The following is a 17186-nucleotide window of genomic DNA, read 5'->3' on the forward strand; positions in this document are numbered from 1 at the left end:
AGAAAAAGTCTGTGTGGTGGTATTCACGTATAATCATGAATACCTGAGCTTTATACTATGGCTGAAACAGAGAATAATTAAGTTCAAGGACAACTTTGCCTCAACCCACTCCATCCAAAAAGGTAATTTTTAAGTTAAAAAGTACAAATTAAATTAAACCCCAACAAAGCAGGCATAAAACATTTGTGAGTTTCTACAATACCCCCTCCCTGCTGTTGAGCACAAACTTAAGGTTCAATGTTGCACGTTTCACTCCCGTCCTATATGGAAGCCCAGAAATCGCACTAAACAGCTAGGCAAATAAACATAGGGAGAGTGAGCACTCACCTTTACAAGTGACCACATACAGGATGACACCTGTAATGACGTCATTTGCTGTGATGAGCTCAGCTCCTAGCCAACAGGTACCTTCAGGATCTGAACCGTCACATCTCACCCAAAGAGGAGGAAGGGCTGTCACTGGCTGCTTAATCTTCAGATGAGTCATATTAGGATTGTGAGCCATGGTATAAAGCCCAATTAACTGCCTTGAAAACAAGGAATAGGAAAACAAATTAAAAAATGGCAACACATATTATCTTTGAAGCTGAAGGTGCGGCTCAGTGATAGAACACACGCTTGGCTCGTGGGGAACACCGAGCTCAAGCCCCAGCAACACCCACCCTCACACAAACAACAATCTGGAAATGAAGAAAAATAATGCATGAATACATGTATGTTTATATATCTCAGCAAGAGAAGAATAGGGTATACTATATTCTCTAAAAGCTACAAGTCTAGAGAGACGGTTTAGCAGGTAAGAACATGCATTACTCTTGCAGAAGACCAGAGTTCAGTTCCCAGTGCCCACACTGGGCAGCTTAGAACGGCCTGTAACGCCAGCACTAGAGATATCCAATACTTCTGGCATCCACAGAAGCCTTACATGCACATACCATGCCTAGTCCTTCCTTTCTCCCTCTCTCACAAACATATACACACATCTGCATAAATTAAACATTTAAGGTTATGAATATTGGGTAAAAAATGTATCACATATAATTGTGACAATTTAACAGCATATATTATATTGTATACATATGTATCATATACTGCTTTGAACATATAAATCTATAATTGTTGAAAGAGAAAATGAATGACAACGTAGACATATCAAAATAACTGGTTTTTAAGGTATACAGAAGTTACCATTCAAAATACATAAATATATATATATCAAAATTAAAGATCAACTAAAACAATGCAGCCTAAATTTCTCTTTTTTTCAAGAGATAGAAAGAATTTACTATCAGATATTAAGAAAGGAAGTTCTAAGGCATTCAACTTAAAAAGTAAATACAAAAATCTTAGGGTGATATGAAAGGCATGAAGAAATAAAAAAAACAAGAAATGCTAGGGGCTAGGGAGACAGCTCAGTTGATAGTGTTTGCCTTGCAAGCTTAAGAACCTGAGTTCCATCTCCAGAACTCTGTGAGACAAGCATGCTGGGGAAAGTTGGCACACACCCTTGATCCCAGCACTCAGGAAGCAAAGACAGGTGGATCTCTGTGAGTTTGAGGCCAGCATTATCTACAAAGTGAGATCTAGCATAGCCAGGGTTACACAGAGAAATCTGTTTAAACACTCATACCACACACACACACACACACACACACACACACACACACACACACCACACACACACAACTTATATACTCAGCCCCAACAATGTTTCCAACTCAAATCCTATCAAATCCCATTCTCTATCCCTAACTCTACACTTACAAAAACAAAACAAACAAAAAAATCAACTTAACTACTGCGCAGTGGTGGATGGAACACACCCTTAATCCCAGTACTTGGGAGGCAGAGGCAGGCCAGCCAGGTCTACAGATGAGTTCCAGGACAGCCATGGCTACACAGAGAAATTCTGTCTCGAAAAACCAAAAACCAAAACAAACAAAAAACCCAACGTAACTTACCTTGCTCTCCCAACAGCTAAGGCCAGTGGCCTAGTATTTTCACCGGCAGAGAGGTCAGAAATAGCAGTTTCTTCAGACTGCGGTTCTTCAGCCTGACTTGTTTCTTCCTTCTCCAAAACCTTTAAAAAGTGTTTTAGATTATTTAATAAGATGTAAGAGTCAATTATCTTTTGTGTTAGAAAATAACTACACAGGAGGCTGGAGAGATGGCTCAGCAGTTACGATCACTGGCACTAGAGTTACAGGCAATAGTGAGCTGCCATGTGGATGCTGCAAACCAAACCAAGTCCATTGCAAGAGAAGCAGGTGCTCTTCACCACCGAGCCATCTTTCAGCCCTCAAAGACTGTAGTTCCTTCCTGTAAAGGGAGAATCTGATGATGGAAGAAAAGTGCTGTAACAGGCACAGAATGATGAGCTAAGGGAACATCACAGGAGACCCATGGGAGATGCCCAGATATGTAAGTATCTTTCATTTCCCAAATGGAACAACCTGTTTCTGTGATTATGAGCATCGAGTACTCAGGCCTCAATTTTACCTTGATTATTCAGAAACAAGGTCCTTATGCCGGGATCACAGGTATGCCGTACCACACTCAGCCACAGTGGCCCTCTACTCCCGATTATTTGTTTGTTCATTTATTTATTCAATTCATTCATTCATTCATTCATTCATTCATTAGTCAAGGCTGGGTTTCTCTGTGTAGCCCTGGTTGTCCTGGAACTCACTTTGTAGAGCCACCTACCTCTGCCTCCTAAGTTCTGGGATTAAAGGCACACCTAGCTTTGTTTTTTTTTTTTTTTCCTTAATGGATCTATCATGAAAGTTTGTATTATGTACATATCTATTGTTGGCATTATATTTCAGTAGAAAGCACTGTGCTTACTCCTAAAAGAATGTGTACACTTTCATTAACAGGAAAACAGTTGTACGAAATTATTCCAAAAAAAAAAAAAAAAAAGGCAAATGTGGCTACTAAGAGTTAACGACAAACCCCAATACCCAATACTTACCACTTTTTCCACAAGAAACACTAAGTCATTTTCATTTAGAATAGTTTTCAGAAGACTTGGTTGGCCTTTGCTGATCAACTGCACTTGTACATCAGTCTGCAAAAAACAGATTGCAGTGTTTCTATATTTAACTACTACAGACCTGTTACATGCAAATTACTAAAAAGGAACTATGCAAAATATTTTAAAAGGGTTCACTTATTTGGCCATGCCATTTCTCATGTTTAGAAAACCTGACTAAAGGTTTGCTGGTGAGATAGCTCAGCGGTTAAGAGCACTGACTGTTCTTCTGAAGGTCCTGAGTTCAAATCCCAGCAACCACATGGTGGCATACAACCATCTGTAATGAGATCTGACGCCCTCTTCTGGTGTGTCTGAAGACAGCTACAGTGTACTTACAATAAAGAAAAAGGGGGGCGGGGGGAAGAAGGAAGGAAGGAAGGAAGGAAGGAAGGAAGGAAGAAAACAAACCTGACTAAAGGGGCTGGAGAGATGGCTCAATGTTAAGAGCACTGACTGCTCTTCCAGAGGTCCTGAGTTCAATTCCCAGCAACCACATGGTGGCTCACAACCATCTGTAATGAAATCTGATGCCCTCTTCTGGTGTGTCTGTAGACAGCTACAGTGTACTCATATACTTATATAAATAATAAAAAGAAAACCTGACTGCAAAATGAGCTGGAGAAATGGTTCAGCTGGTAGAGTTTGTGGCTTAAGCACACCCAGGTAAAGCTGTGCACAGGGCATAGATCTGTAGCCCCAGTCCTGGGGAGGCAGAAACTAGAGACCTCTGGGGCTCATTGGCCAGTCAGTACAGCCAAGTAGGGAGTATTAGATTAAGTAGGAGACCCTGTCACAACCAAGGTGGATATCAATTCAGTTTTTGACCATAGGCACATGTACATGCACATACACAAGAAAAACTAGCTTATTATCTGCCCTCTATCCACACATGAACATCTACCTGAAATGGCTGCCTTGTAAAGCCCCGTTTGCTTATACCTTCACTGACATCTTCCTCTAATCACAGAATAATGTAGAAAGACTATTATCCTTTCTTCTACTGGACTATAAAACTGTACAAATTTAGTTCACAAGTATCTTCTTGTTTCCAATGTACTATACATACATTGTACAAAAACATAAAAGCAGCTTTTTACTTTTCTTCTTTTAAAAACATGTACTATGTATGTGTATGACTGTGTGTGTTCCTGGGTGCACATGTGGGGGTCTAGGACATCCTGCAGGAGCTATTCTCGCCTTCCACCTCCATGTGGGTTCTGGGGAGTCAGTTATTGTACTCATCTAATAGATATGCCAGTATGACTCACATATAAAGATGACATGTTCTAATGGTTTCACATCATGAATTGCTTTCCCTGTTATTAAGGATCTGTGGATAACTAAGACCACAGCTGGTATATAGCAATTCTGTAAATGTTATTTTTTGGTAGTTTCCAGTTAAGTGTTGTAATAAAACAATAGACAGCAAACATTCATGAATTACTTTCTTAGAATGAACACCTAAAATCATATTGGTACAATATGTAAAATCATAATGGTACAATCAAATTGCCCTTCAAATATGTCAGAAAACCCAGTCAACACAATGAAGTATAAGAAGAAGAAATTAGATATCCTGATGATGAATATCAAACTTACCCCAAGGAATTCAATGCCCCTAATCATCAGGACGTAGTCTAATAATAATGTTGCCCCCTTTCCTCTCTATCCTTTTTTCCTCTCTTATCTGGAATTAGGGATTGGAAAGGGTGGAAGAAACAACCCACAGAGTAGGCAAAGACTACTTTCAGAGAACCAAGGGTACTGTTGATCTAGCCTCTAAGTTTCAGTTATTCTAGGCTGCACTGTGTTCTTTCAGGATACCTGGAAGCACTAACCTCAATCCTTGTGAACCTGACCTTATATGCAGATGTCATTGTCAAGCAGAAATTAACTGAGTTAGGGAGTAGGGTCTAGACTCAATGACTGCTATTCTTACAGAAGAGATTCAGAGATAACAGACACAAGGGAGAAAAAAACCAAAAACCCATGTGCCTAGGGAGGCAGGTGTTGGGGCAACACCATGACTTCTAGAAACCACAAGTCAGGCAGAATCCAGGAAGGGCTGTTACCTGAAGCCTTCAGCAGGAGTATACCCTGCCTATACCATCATTTCACACCTCTAGTCCTCAAAACTGTGAGAGAATCAACTTCAATCTGAGGCTGCCCAACTGTAATCCTTTCTACTGCAGCTATGGGAGAAGAATGTGGACCTTGAACAGGAAGAACTCCGAGAGGGCACACTTGGTGGGGCTGTGCGTGTTGAGTTTGCTTAGTGGGAACTCTGACAGTGAAGGAGAACTGCACTTGTGATTTTCATTCATGTCCTTCGTCTTTTCTATCACAGTTTTTGCCCTTCCTGGTGATTTTTGATTTTTTATAAATATTTTACCCATGCATCTATATAAATATAGATATGTACATATGTATTAATCTTTATTAATAATTATTTCCCCCTCCTTGGTTTTTTTTTTTTAATTTTAGATAATTTATTTTTACTTTACGTGTATTTTGCCTGCATGTATGTCTGCAACATGTGTGTGTCCAGTGCTCTCAGAAGTCATAGAGGGCATCAGATTCCCTGGGATTGGGAATAAGAGACAGTTGTGAGCTACAGTGTGGGTGCTGGGACTGAGCAACAACCAGCAAGAGCAACAAGTGCTTTTAACTACTGAGCTATCTCTCCAGCCCTTAGACTGGCTTTTAATAATTTATTGGTTCTATGTATCACAGATACAGGTTTTATATTCCCTCCTATGAGGAATTTAACTATGGAACATCTAATACATAGCACTTTTTTTTTTTTTCCAAGACAGAGTTTCCTGGTGTAGCCCTGGCTGTCCTAAAACTAGTTCTGAAGAAGACGCTGACCTCGAACTCAAGAATCTGCCTGCTTCTGCCTTCTGAATTTTGGGGTTAAAGCTGGATGACACCACACCGAGCCAAGATTCTTAATAAATCTATAAGCAACCATATTCGTATTTGTAAAATCTGGAAACCACCTAAGTGTCTTTACTGAAACATAGCAACAGGATGAATCTCAAATACATACATTCATTTAAAAAGCTAACTCTGCCGGGCAGTGGTGGCACACGCCTTTAATCCTAGCAGAAGTAAGAAAAAGAAAGCCAAAGTCAAGAAACCATATATTTTATTTTTTATTTATTTATTTATTTATTTATTTTTTGGTTTTTTTTGAGACAGGGTTTCTCTGTGTAGCCCTGGCTGTCCTGGCACTCACTTTGTAGACCAGGCTGGCCTTGAATTCAGAAATCCGCCTGCCTCTGCCTCCGGAGTGCTGGGATTAAAGGCGTGCGCCACCACGCCCGGCTCATCTATTTTATTTACTGACATTGGGGAAATGGGAAACTATGGGGAGAGAAACTGAGCAGCTGTAGGTATAGAGACCTATGGAAACGCTTAAACAGGGTCATGGGCATAGGTTTGGACAGGTAATACTCTACACTTTGATAACAGACATGGCTGCACTCCTGAAGGTATTTCTGAAAACTCATAGAACCATCTCCTAAAAGGGTCAAATTCATCCTATGTAGTTTCAAAAACCTGATTTAAAAACACTATGATTTTAGGGTCATTGTGTTTAAACCCAAATAAACTGCTCATACCTCATAGATGAATGGGTCTTTAGAGGCTCCTTTCTTCTCTTCATTAAATTCCCTGAAATGCAAAACCACATGTGAAAAACAGAGCTGCAGGATCTCCATTATTAAACTCAGAGATCAGCCAGTACTTTTATTTACACATTGGTGGAGAAAGCTTAGTCCTTACAACAGCGCTAAGGATAGCTGCAGAAAGGAAACAATTAGGTTAAGGATAAAGGAGGGTGGCATGGGGAGTGGGGGTGGGGCATGCTGCAATCCCAGCAAAAGTAGGCAGATCTGAGTTCCAGGCCAGTCAGGGATACATAGTGACACTTTTTCTTAGAATAATTCTTGGAGGGGGGGGGGGGGATCTAGAGACATGGCTCAGGATTAAAGCACTGTTGCTCCTGCAGAGGACCTGGGTTCAGATCCCAGCACCCACATGATGGCTGATAACCTTACCTCTAACTCCAGGTTCCATTGTATGACACCCTTTTCTGACCTCTGCAGGCACCAAGCATGAACCAGCCCACATGCACACACATAGACAAAACATACACAAAACAAATAAATATAAACAAATGCTTTTGATTATGTGTATATATGTAAGGGGAGTGGGTAATGAATGTGCAAGTACCCAAGAGGGCACTGCTCTAGAGCTGGAGTGACAGAAGACGGTGACACCTGCTGTGGGCTATGGCAACCAAACTCTGGTTCTCTGGAAGAGTAATGAGTGCTCTTAGCACCTGGGCCATCCCTTCAGATTCATTAATTTAAAAACAAATAAGCAGCCGAGCGTGGTGGCGAACACCTTTAATCCCAGCACTCGGGAGGCAAAGGCAGGCGGATTGTCTGAGTTCGAGGCCAGCCTGGTCTACAAAGTGAGCTCCAGGACAGCCAGAGCTATAAAGAGAAACCCTGTCTTGAAAAACCAAAAAAAACAAAAAACAAAAAACAAAAAAACAAAACAAAACAAAAAAAAAACAAATAAGCAAACCTAAAAATGTAAAGATCTGCTGGAGATGGAATACACCTGTATTCCAACATTTGCAAGGCTGAAGCAGGGATCTGACAAGTTCCAGGGCAACTCAGGCTGCACAATTGGGAACCAGTTTAAAAAACAAAACAAGCCGGGCGTGGTGGCACACGCCTTTAATCCCAGCACTTGGGAGGCAGAGGCAGCCAGATTTCTGAGTTCAAGGCCAGCCTGGTCTACAAAGTGAGTTCCAGGACAGCCAAAGCTACACAGAGAAACCCTGTCTCGAAAAACCAAAAAAAAAAACAAACCAAACAAACAAAATTAAACTAAAAAGATAAAAGCCTCTAATATAAATTTAAGTATCATTTAAGAAAGTTTTTATGGGCTGGAGAGATGGCTTAGTGGTTAAGTGCACAGAATGCTCTTCCAAAGGTCCTGAGTTCAATTCCCGGCAACCACATGGTGACTCACAACCATCTGATGGTCTCTTCTGGTGTCGTTGAAGGCAGCAACAGTGTACTCACACATATAAAACAAATAAATCTTAAAAAGTTTCTAGCCAGGTAGTGGTCCAGATAGTGAGGGCTAAAAAGGAAAACCCTGCCTTGAAGAAAAAAGTCTGGGACTTAGAAAAAAAAAAAGAGAGATTTGCCCTTTTAATTAGGGATTTGGGGTGAGCATGTAACTTCAGAGGCCAGAATAGGACACTGCACCCTCCCACCACAGCTGGAGTTGTGGAGAGCTGTGGGTCAGCAGAAGTCACCACAGCTGGAGTTGTGTGGATCAGCAGAAGTGCACTGCTCAGCTTCCTAACGCATTTAGCAGTGATCTCAAAGTACACAATTATAAAAATACTTTGCATCTTTTGATCTGATGCTTGACCTAATTGATCTAGAAACATAAAAAACAAGCCTGAGGGCTGGAGAGATGGCTCAGCAGTTAAGAGCACTGACTACTCTTCTGAAGGTCCTGAGTTCAAATCCCATAACCATCTGTAATGAGATCTGATGCCCTCTTCTGGTGCATCTGAAGACAGCTACAGTGTACTTAGATACAATAATAAATATAAATCTTAAAAAAAAAAAAAAGCCTGATAGGTCAACTTTTGTTATATTGCACAAGACTCTTTATTTACTATATTTATTTAAGCATGTGTGTGTGTGTGTATGTGTTTGTCAAGGTCAGAGAACAATTTTTGAGATATTTTCTCTTTCCACTATGTGGGCCCCATGCCATGATGTTTGGTGGCTACTGAACCATCTCTCTGGCCCAAGATTGTGACTTTCTCTTAAAGATGGTTGTCTTTGACATATAATTCAAGGATATTGCTTGGTTATTCAGCAATTGTTTATCAAACACTCTAGCTAGTTCTTGGGGACAGCAAACAAAACTAGTCTTGAATGAATGCAGAGTAAACCACCAGTTATGGGGTACTGAGAACTCTGAGAGGACAGGAACACCTGTAACATTTCAGAGACATGATAATGGCCCAAAACAGAACACTGGAGATGGGCAAGAACGAGACTTGTCTAGCATGCACAAGACCCCCACCTCTGATCCTCAGCGAAGAATTAAAACAACAGAAGTGGCTGGGAGTCTGGGAAAGGTGAAAAGAAGCTGGCTGATCTCTTAGGTTTAGGACTCTTAACTTGACGAATTCTGGAGTTAAATGCCACATTGGCAAGAATGGTAATTTCTTCCTAAGTTTGGGGTGAAGCTCTTGAGATCCCCAAAAAACTTTTCAGTAGGCACTGTGAGGGATACATTAAGTGAAAAGAGTTTATGCATGGAAAGATGAAAACATCCAGGAAACAGTTAGTAAGCATAAAGGGTCTAAATGAATTTGTATCAATGGAGGTGATAAAACAGACATAAAACAACCATAGAAGCTGGGAACATAACTGGGGAATAACAGTGCTTGCCTAATATGTGTGAAGCCATTCCCAGAACCTCAAAAACTGGGCATTATGATACATGTCTGTAAGGACAGCACATTGGACATGGGGCCACAATGTTTACAAGTCCAAACTCAGAGATCTTGGGTTTAAAATAACAATAAAGTACTTAACACCATGGCAAAATACCACAACAATTAAAAACAACTCAAGTTCCTGAGCTCAAAGACATTATTAGCTTCTTTAAAAACACCAGTTTTGTTGGGCGTGGTGGCTTTAGTCCTAGCACTTGGGAGGCAGTCAGGTGAATTTCTGAGTTCAAGGCCAGCCTGGTCTTTAGAGTGAGTTCCAGGACAGCCAGGGCTACACAGAGAAACCCTGTGTGTGTGTGTGGGGGGAACAACAACAACAAAAAACAAGAACAGAAAAAAAAAAAAAACCCAACCACTAAAACCCACTAGTTTTAGCTGGGCAGTGGTGGCGCTTGCCTTTAACCCAGAAGGGCAGAGGCAGGCGGATCTCTGAGTTCAAGGCCAGACTACTCTAAGTAGATTCAGGACAGACAGGGTTACACAGAGACACTATCTTTTTTGTTTGTTTGTTTTTTGTTTTGTTTTTCGAGACAGGGTTTCTCTGTATAGCCCTGGGTGTCCTGGAACTCACTCGGTAGAGCAGGCTGGCCTCGAACTCTGCCTACCGAGTGCTGGGATTAAAGGCGTGCGCCACCAACCCTGGCTCTGAAACTATCTTGAAAAACAAAAGCAAATTAGTTCTTTTCCTGTAGTAGTGAAAAATTATTACTGCTTTTGTAAACAGGAGGAGGGGCAATAATGGCAGTTAAAAATGATAGCATTTAGAGACTAATGGGCTATACCCAGCTAGCAACACCCTGAACCTAGAATTAAAGCTTTTGGCTTCACGTCAGGCCTACGAAATCAAAAATCTCAGAGGCTAAGCCAGTCAATGTATATTTTGGCAACCCTCTGGGTGATTCTGATATGAGTCGCTGACTTAGATTTTCATACAGGATATAGAAATTGACAGAATCCTCTTGGAGCAACATTTCACTGAGGGAACAAAGTGAATTTGTGGCACGGCTCACGCCTCTCATCTCGGCATCAGGAGGCTGCCGAGGAGGGTCGATGGGGATTCTGTCCGTTTCTGAGGAGTCAGTCAAAGCTTGAGGCCGGATGACATCTAGATCGCTGTGTCCCAGGAGCCTCTACTTAGAAGCCTGTACATCAGTCCAATCCGTACACTGCTTGCCATCTTGCCTCCCTTGGGTAAGCTCGGGTGTTTACTCGGGAGGCCGGCAGTAGCCTAGGCCTCCGCAGAGCCCAGCCTGCCTCTCACATCCCAGGGTCCAGGAAAGCCGGCAGCTAGCTGTGGCAAACACCACCGGCAGGGATACAAAGGCCGGGAGGGACAAGTACCATCCCATTCCCCAACCACAACTCACTGCCGGAGACGAGCATAAAACTCCTCAGCCGCGCGGTTCATTCGCGACCACATACTGCCGTGGCCTCCGTCCATTGCTAAGAAGCTAAACTGAACTGCGCGCCCAGACAATGACGTCAGAGGCCATGACCCCGCCCCGCCGGAACTACTTCACGCTTTAAGTTCGGTTTGTACTCAACGCTAACACATTGATTTAATTTAGTAGAGCATCCCTTCAATTTACTATTCCAAAAGCCTCCAATTTCTGTTAGAGGGGGAAAAAAATGGACTAAAAGAGACATTATGATGAGGGTGGGCGGGATGAGGAGAAAGATAATTCTCGCGAGAGTTGTGACGAGTTACGAATTATTCCGCGAAAAAGAGTCCCTCCTTTTTAATCACTCTTTTTAACTTTTAAAAAAATGAATGCATAATTTTAACACACGTCACGCAATAATATTACTTTTTGAAATTTTTCATGGAGCAGAAAGATAGATTGTGTCTCTAAGTTGTTTTTGATAAGGGGCAGGATGCGGAAGACGAGTGGAAGGATATATAGAACACAAGTGATAAGTCTTTCCTTTTCCTGTGGGAGCAGCCGGGTAGAGAGGAGCGTGGCCGTCTCCTCTCCCCGTCATGGTGAGTGGAGGTCTTCTACACTGGGCTTCCCCCTGGTCTGGGGGGCGGCTATGGAGGAGGGCGAAAGTTCAGAACATGGAATCTGCAGAGAGGAGACGAGGGAAAGGAAACCCAGCACCTTTTCTGGCCGGAGCTGAGTTGTGGGCGCTGAGGCAGCCATCTTAGAGGCAACGTGGGCAACAGCGCCGGGTGGATGGCAGAGGAACCTTTGGGATCTTAGCTTTTCTTAGCTTTTCCAGGGCTGCTGGAAGCCGAGCGTTTTGATGCCAGAGACTTGCCAGGGGTTCGAGATCGTCCGATGACAACTCCGCACAGGCCGTGGCGGGTCATGTGCTTTCAGTCCGGAGAACTTGTCTTTAGAGAAAAGGGCTGAAGGATATCTGAATTTATGCTTTCCAGGAAGATTGCCTTCACCTCTTTAAAACAGTTTCTGGAAAGGCAGGTCTTCGTTACTTTATATGATGTGATCTAGACCTTTGAATCTTAAGCCAGTTCTCAGTAGTAATTAGTGTATTGTTTTACCACGAATCTTTATCTGTACGTGTGTTAAGGTTGTTCTGACCACAGTAAGTTGGAGACAGTGTTAGATTCATCGTTAAATCGACTAGATAGGATGTCCTAGTGTGTGATGACTTAAAGGGGGGAATAGTAGAAGAGATGGTCTAGTACCTGGAAGGGCACGTGGGAGATAGGTAGGTCAGACCTAAGTGCTGGTGGAATCTTCAGGTAAGACTCTTTAAAGAGTTGAAGTATCAAAATGTTTCTGAATTTGAAGGGGTCTAGAACATTGGACAAATGAGCAGGCAAGCTTTGCTGAAGTTGGTGAGGGTAGAATTAATTTAACATGGCCTCACTAAACAGTATCTATGAACAGTTTTTATAATGCTTTCAAATTTGTTTCTCATTAAAATTGATAGATTTTCAGGTTGTCCTTTTGCTGTAAAACTATTGAAATGATAAACCCACTGGTGGTTTACTCTGTGTTGCTTGAATTTGGGGTCTCCTGCAAAGCAAGCCTTAAACTGGTTCCACAGATTGGCCTGTCTATGGCCTCAAATGTTGGGTTAGTCTTTTACTTCTACAAGTCTTTTACAAGTATTTACATATCTGTCTCCAGATATGAAGCTCTCGACATTTAATGATTGGGGGAATGTGCCTCCAACGTTGTCATTATAAGTACTCTTGATTATTTTCAAGTGAATCCATTATTACAACATTGTATGGTTTTATTGTCATTTTCTGTATTTCCTGTCTCACATCTGCCGTCCTAGTCCCCAGGGAGTCGTATATCTGTTTGCAAGTACTGATAATGTGGGCTTTAAGTCTGAGTTTCAAATAGATGGTACTTCTTCTGTTTTAGTTACTTTTTTTATTCCTTCCAAGGCTTGTGCCCGTCCCCTCATATCGGTGTACTCTGAAAAGGGAGAGTCATCTGGCAAGAATGTCACTTTGCCAGCTGTGTTCAAAGCTCCCATTCGACCAGATATTGTGAACTTCGTTCACACCAACTTGAGGAAAAACAACAGACAGCCCTATGCCGTCAGTGAATTGGCAGGTATGGATTTGCATTCGTCAGCGTGGTTATATACTTTGCAGTAAATGATGAGATTCCATTGGTCCGTGTTTCTGAACTACGTGATTTTCCTTGGCTATTCTGATACTGCTTTTATCATGAATCAGTTTAAGTCATGGGTTTGTTATGAGTTAGTTCCTAAACCTTTTGTTCTTCCCAATTTTAGGTCATCAGACCAGTGCTGAGTCTTGGGGTACTGGCAGAGCTGTGGCTCGAATTCCAAGAGTTCGAGGTGGTGGGACCCACCGATCTGGCCAGGGTGCCTTTGGAAATGTATCCTTGATTAGTGCTCTTGGCAACTGACCAACTGGACTTAGGCTAATTAATACTAGAGTCTCCAATAAATATCTCTAGACAAATCTGGAGATGTGGGGGGGGAACTTGCAGTGATGTCGTAATTTGCGTCTTACTCTGTTAACAGCGACAGTTGCCTGCTGTCAGTGTGCTGGTTCAGAAGGCTGACGAACATTGTTACTGAGCAAGTAATAATCTTGTTAATTTTCTAAATTTGAAAAAGATTTTAATTCTTGACAAAGAAAACAGATGTGTCGTGGGGGACGCATGTTTGCACCAACCAAAACCTGGCGTCGTTGGCACCGCAGAGTGAATACAACCCAAAAACGATATGCCATCTGTTCTGCACTGGCTGCCTCAGCCTTACCAGCTTTGGTGATGTCTAAAGGTCCGATGCTTTGATGTGACATTTAGTTTTAACTTGGACCTAAGTAAATTTTTTTCGTGAATTCTGTTTCTCTGTGCCTGCTAAGGCCACTTATGCTTAAATTAGCATAGTAGTCTCCTATCATTCTTACAATGTTCTTAACTGTCAAAATGATGAAATTCCACTTAATGGTCCGTGTTTCTGAAACGCATGATATTAGTGGAAATTCTGATTTGGCGCAAATTGCATGATGGTTTATTTTGGGGTGTGGTGCAAACAGTTAAAACTTCTGCCACTGGAAGCAGAGACAAGAATCTTTTGAGTTATGGAAAAGTGTTTCTGGGGGGAAAGGTGAGACTTTGCTGTTAAATATTAAATTGGTTTTGTTAGGTCATCGTATTGAGGAGGTTCCTGAGCTGCCGCTGGTGGTTGAAGATAAGGTTGAAGGTTACAAGAAGACCAAGGAGGCTGTTCAGCTGCTTAAGAAACTTAAAGCTTGGAATGACATCAAAAAGGTAGGCTCACCATATACACTGACGTCTGGATCTTCCATACTGGCAGATTTGGGTTCAAAGGATACGTTGAGGTTTAATGGGTGGGTGGCTTCAGTTTTTATTGGATATAGAAACTTCCTTTCAAAGAACCAAAGATAGGGGTGGTTGCGTTAACCCAAGTTCCCTATAGGTAATCTATCTGGTGTCGATGGCGTTTTGTAGTATTTCCATTAAGGAAGGTGGACATGCAAATACTTTTTTGGTTTTTTTCGAGACAGGGTTTCTCTGTGTAGCCTTGGCTGTCCTGGACCTCACTCTGTAGACCAGGCTGGCCTCAAACTCAGAAATCCCCCTGCCTCTGCCTCCTGAGTGCTGGGATTAAAGGTGTGCGCCACCACGCCCGGCTGTAAATACTCATTTTTGAATGTCTAAAAAGATAGCTTGGAGAAGTCTTTTGCTGTCTTTTTTTTTTTTTTTTTTTTTTTTTACAGAAAGGGCTTGATGGGTTTGCAATGATGTTGTAATTTGCGTCTTACTCTGTTTTCAGTGACAGTTGCCTGCTGTCAGTGAGCTGAATCAGAAGGTTGACGAAAATTATTGCTGAGCAGCTCATAACTAACTGAGATTTGAGACATGAAGTGGTAACAAAAAGTTGTGAATTTCTTAGATAAAACAGTGTCAGGTGTGGCTGCTGAAAGTTGCCTTGCCTGCTGAGTCAGTTTTTTGTTTTGCTAAAATTGAGGATGTGGAAAGTCTTGATCAGAATACTAAAGCTACTTACTTTATAGGTCTATGCCTCTCAGAGAATGAGAGCTGGCAAGGGCAAAATGAGAAACCGACGTCGGATCCAGCGCAGGGGGCCCTGCATCATCTATAATGAAGATAATGGCATCATCAAGGCCTTCCGGAACATCCCTGGTAAATCCTTGCACATGTTTTAACTGCCTATTCTGTGCAAGCTCACTTAGCTTGGTTATGATGAGATTCCACTTCATGGTCCGTGTTTCTGAAATAACATGATATTGTGGAAGTTCTGAGTCCTACATGAGTGAGCTACACCAACCATGATGGCTTGAGCTTCTAAGTGCCCTGGGTAGCTCCAGGAGCCATAGAAGTTGTATTTCTCCTGTTGGGCATGCAGGCTTCCTGATTCTGCTTTCCTCTTAAAAGGTATCACTCTGCTTAATGTAAGCAAACTGAACATTTTGAAACTTGCTCCTGGTGGGCATGTGGGGCGTTTCTGCATCTGGACGGAGAGTGCTTTCCGGAAGTTGGATGAGCTGTATGGCACTTGGCGAAAGGCTGCTTCCCTCAAGAGTAACTATAAGTGAGTTTTCCATTACTTATTACACGTCAATGACTAATGTGTGCACTAACATTCTCCATAAGTTCTGCATTCACTTTTTATTTGCATTTTCCATTGTTTGGATGTGTCTCGCCTGTGATTATAAAATGTAAAGGTTTATTCTGTATCTGGAGATTTGAAACATTTACATTAAAGTTTTTAATGCTTTGTGTTCAGTTAAGAGAATGAGAATTTGGACTTGTCTCTTGCTTTCCCCCAGCCTTCCCATGCACAAGATGATGAACACCGACCTTAGCAGAATCTTGAAAAGCCCAGAAATCCAAAGAGCCCTCCGAGCACCACGGTAAAGTTTTAAAACTTAAAGTCTAACACTTGATTCAACCCCTTGACTATTAAAGGGATACATGTTGATTAATGAATGCTACCTCTTGATAGCAAGAAGATTCATCGCAGAGTCTTGAAGAAGAATCCACTGAAGAACCTGAGGATCATGTTGAAGCTGAACCCTTACGCCAAGACTATGCGCAGGAACACCATTCTTCGCCAGGCCAGGAATGTAAGTCAGTTTGGCGGGTCAATTTTTTTTATAAGATTTGATTGCCTCCTTCCAAGACAGGAACTCACTATGAAGACCAGGCTACCACACACAACACACTTGGTTCTATCTCCCCAGGTACTGGGGTTAGAGATGTGAACCACAATGCGCTCATTGAAGATAAGATTCTTAATTTTCTACTTGTTTTTGTTGCAGCACAAATTTCGTGTGAAAAAGCTGGAAGCAGCAGCTACTGCACTGGCAACCAAATCCGAGAAGGTTGTTCCAGAAAAGGGGACTGCAGAGAAGAAGCCAGCAGTAGGCAAGAAAGGAAAGAAGCCTGCGGATGCTAAGAAGCAGAAGCCTGCAGGGAAAAAGGTGGTTGCCAAGAAACCAGCAGAGAAGAAGCCTACCACAGAGGAAAAGAAGCCAGCTGCATAAACTATTAAAAATTGTTAAATTCCAGAGAGCAAGTAGAGACAGCATATTTCAATAAATCAAACATGTGGTGACAAACCCTTGTGTGACTCTTGATTGTGGAGATTTCCAAGCCCCTTGAAATTAACCTTTTGAAGAACAAGTGGCAAGATGTGGGACTTCATGGTCAAGCTTGGGTCATCAGAATTACAGGACAAAATTTTTATTTTTAATAAAATTTCATTCTCTGGGCTGCTTTGTTTCACATGGTAGTCTACTTTATAAACTGAACTTGGGATAAACAGCTAGGGGCCAAGTTCTAAGAATGGTGTGTAATTATGGTAGCCACTAGAGGGCGTATGATGGTAAAGGGAATGGCGTGACTACCGCAGCTATGGCTACTGTGTCTGTAGGGGTGTGGTGTTCTTTGAATAATCTGATCATCCTAGAATTGCCTTCCGTTTCCTGTTGCCTTGATGTCAAAACTGCTAATAGATAATGATGAGCGTGGGTAAAAACTTTCCCTGGGACAAGGGAGTTCCTAAAGCTTAGTAGCATTCCTGTCCTTACTAGGCTTAGGTATTTGGTATTTTGGTTCCTGCCTGCAAAAG

General features: G+C 42.0%; 2 protein-coding genes and 5 non-coding genes across 7 annotated transcripts in view; 6 read left to right on the top strand and 1 right to left on the bottom strand.

Annotated features, from left to right (window-relative positions):
* Zwilch (zwilch kinetochore protein) overlaps positions 1–11098 on the bottom strand; it is a 32830-nt gene extending 21732 nt beyond the window's left edge. Inside the window, exons 1-5 of the mRNA XM_021171821.3 lie at positions 10973–11098; positions 6664–6715; positions 2975–3070; positions 1962–2080; positions 328–527 (exon numbers count right to left, since the gene is read on the bottom strand). Of these exons, the coding sequence (XP_021027480.1) occupies positions 328–527; positions 1962–2080; positions 2975–3070; positions 6664–6715; positions 10973–11046 (541 nt within the window). The 5' untranslated portion in view covers positions 11047–11098. The remainder of the gene's footprint in view (positions 1–327; positions 528–1961; positions 2081–2974; positions 3071–6663; positions 6716–10972) is intronic.
* Positions 11099–11513: 415 nt separating this feature from the next.
* On the top strand, positions 11514–16828 carry Rpl4 (ribosomal protein L4). The gene is made up of 10 exons (XM_021172299.3): positions 11514–11589; positions 12973–13144; positions 13329–13435; positions 13706–13844; positions 14214–14338; positions 15106–15235; positions 15488–15644; positions 15883–15966; positions 16059–16179; positions 16375–16828. Exons 1-10 carry the CDS (start codon positions 11587–11589, stop codon positions 16597–16599), a joined length of 1263 nt encoding a protein of 420 aa, XP_021027958.1. The 5' UTR covers positions 11514–11586; the 3' UTR covers positions 16600–16828.
* Positions 13184–13251, top strand: LOC115031994 (small nucleolar RNA SNORD18). The gene has a single exon (XR_003837645.1). It is a non-coding gene; the product is annotated as a small nucleolar RNA SNORD18 (small nucleolar RNA).
* LOC115031997 (small nucleolar RNA SNORD16) lies at positions 13545–13643 on the top strand. Its single transcript, XR_003837648.1, has one exon. It is a non-coding gene; the product is annotated as a small nucleolar RNA SNORD16 (small nucleolar RNA).
* LOC115031992 (small nucleolar RNA SNORD18) lies at positions 13989–14059 on the top strand. Its single transcript, XR_003837643.1, has one exon. It is a non-coding gene; the product is annotated as a small nucleolar RNA SNORD18 (small nucleolar RNA).
* LOC115031995 (small nucleolar RNA SNORD16) lies at positions 14826–14924 on the top strand. Its single transcript, XR_003837646.1, has one exon. It is a non-coding gene; the product is annotated as a small nucleolar RNA SNORD16 (small nucleolar RNA).
* Positions 15288–15358, top strand: LOC115031993 (small nucleolar RNA SNORD18). The gene has a single exon (XR_003837644.1). It is a non-coding gene; the product is annotated as a small nucleolar RNA SNORD18 (small nucleolar RNA).
* Positions 16829–17186: the final 358 nt, after the last annotated feature.

The sequence above is a fragment of the Mus caroli genome, unplaced genomic scaffold, assembly GCF_978045245.1.
Source record: "Mus caroli unplaced genomic scaffold, Mus_caroli_1 scaffold_11, whole genome shotgun sequence".
In the NCBI taxonomy this organism is placed as follows: domain Eukaryota; kingdom Metazoa; phylum Chordata; class Mammalia; order Rodentia; family Muridae; genus Mus; species Mus caroli.

Coding starts and splice junctions, on each gene's coding strand:
- Rpl4 (XM_021172299.3), top strand. Junction 13,436..13,705: donor GCCAGGGTGCCTTTGGAAAT/GTATCCTTGATT, acceptor CAAAGAAAACAG/ATGTGTCGTGGGGGACGCAT. Junction 15,645..15,882: donor TCCCTCAAGAGTAACTATAA/GTGAGTTTTCCA, acceptor GCTTTCCCCCAG/CCTTCCCATGCACAAGATGA.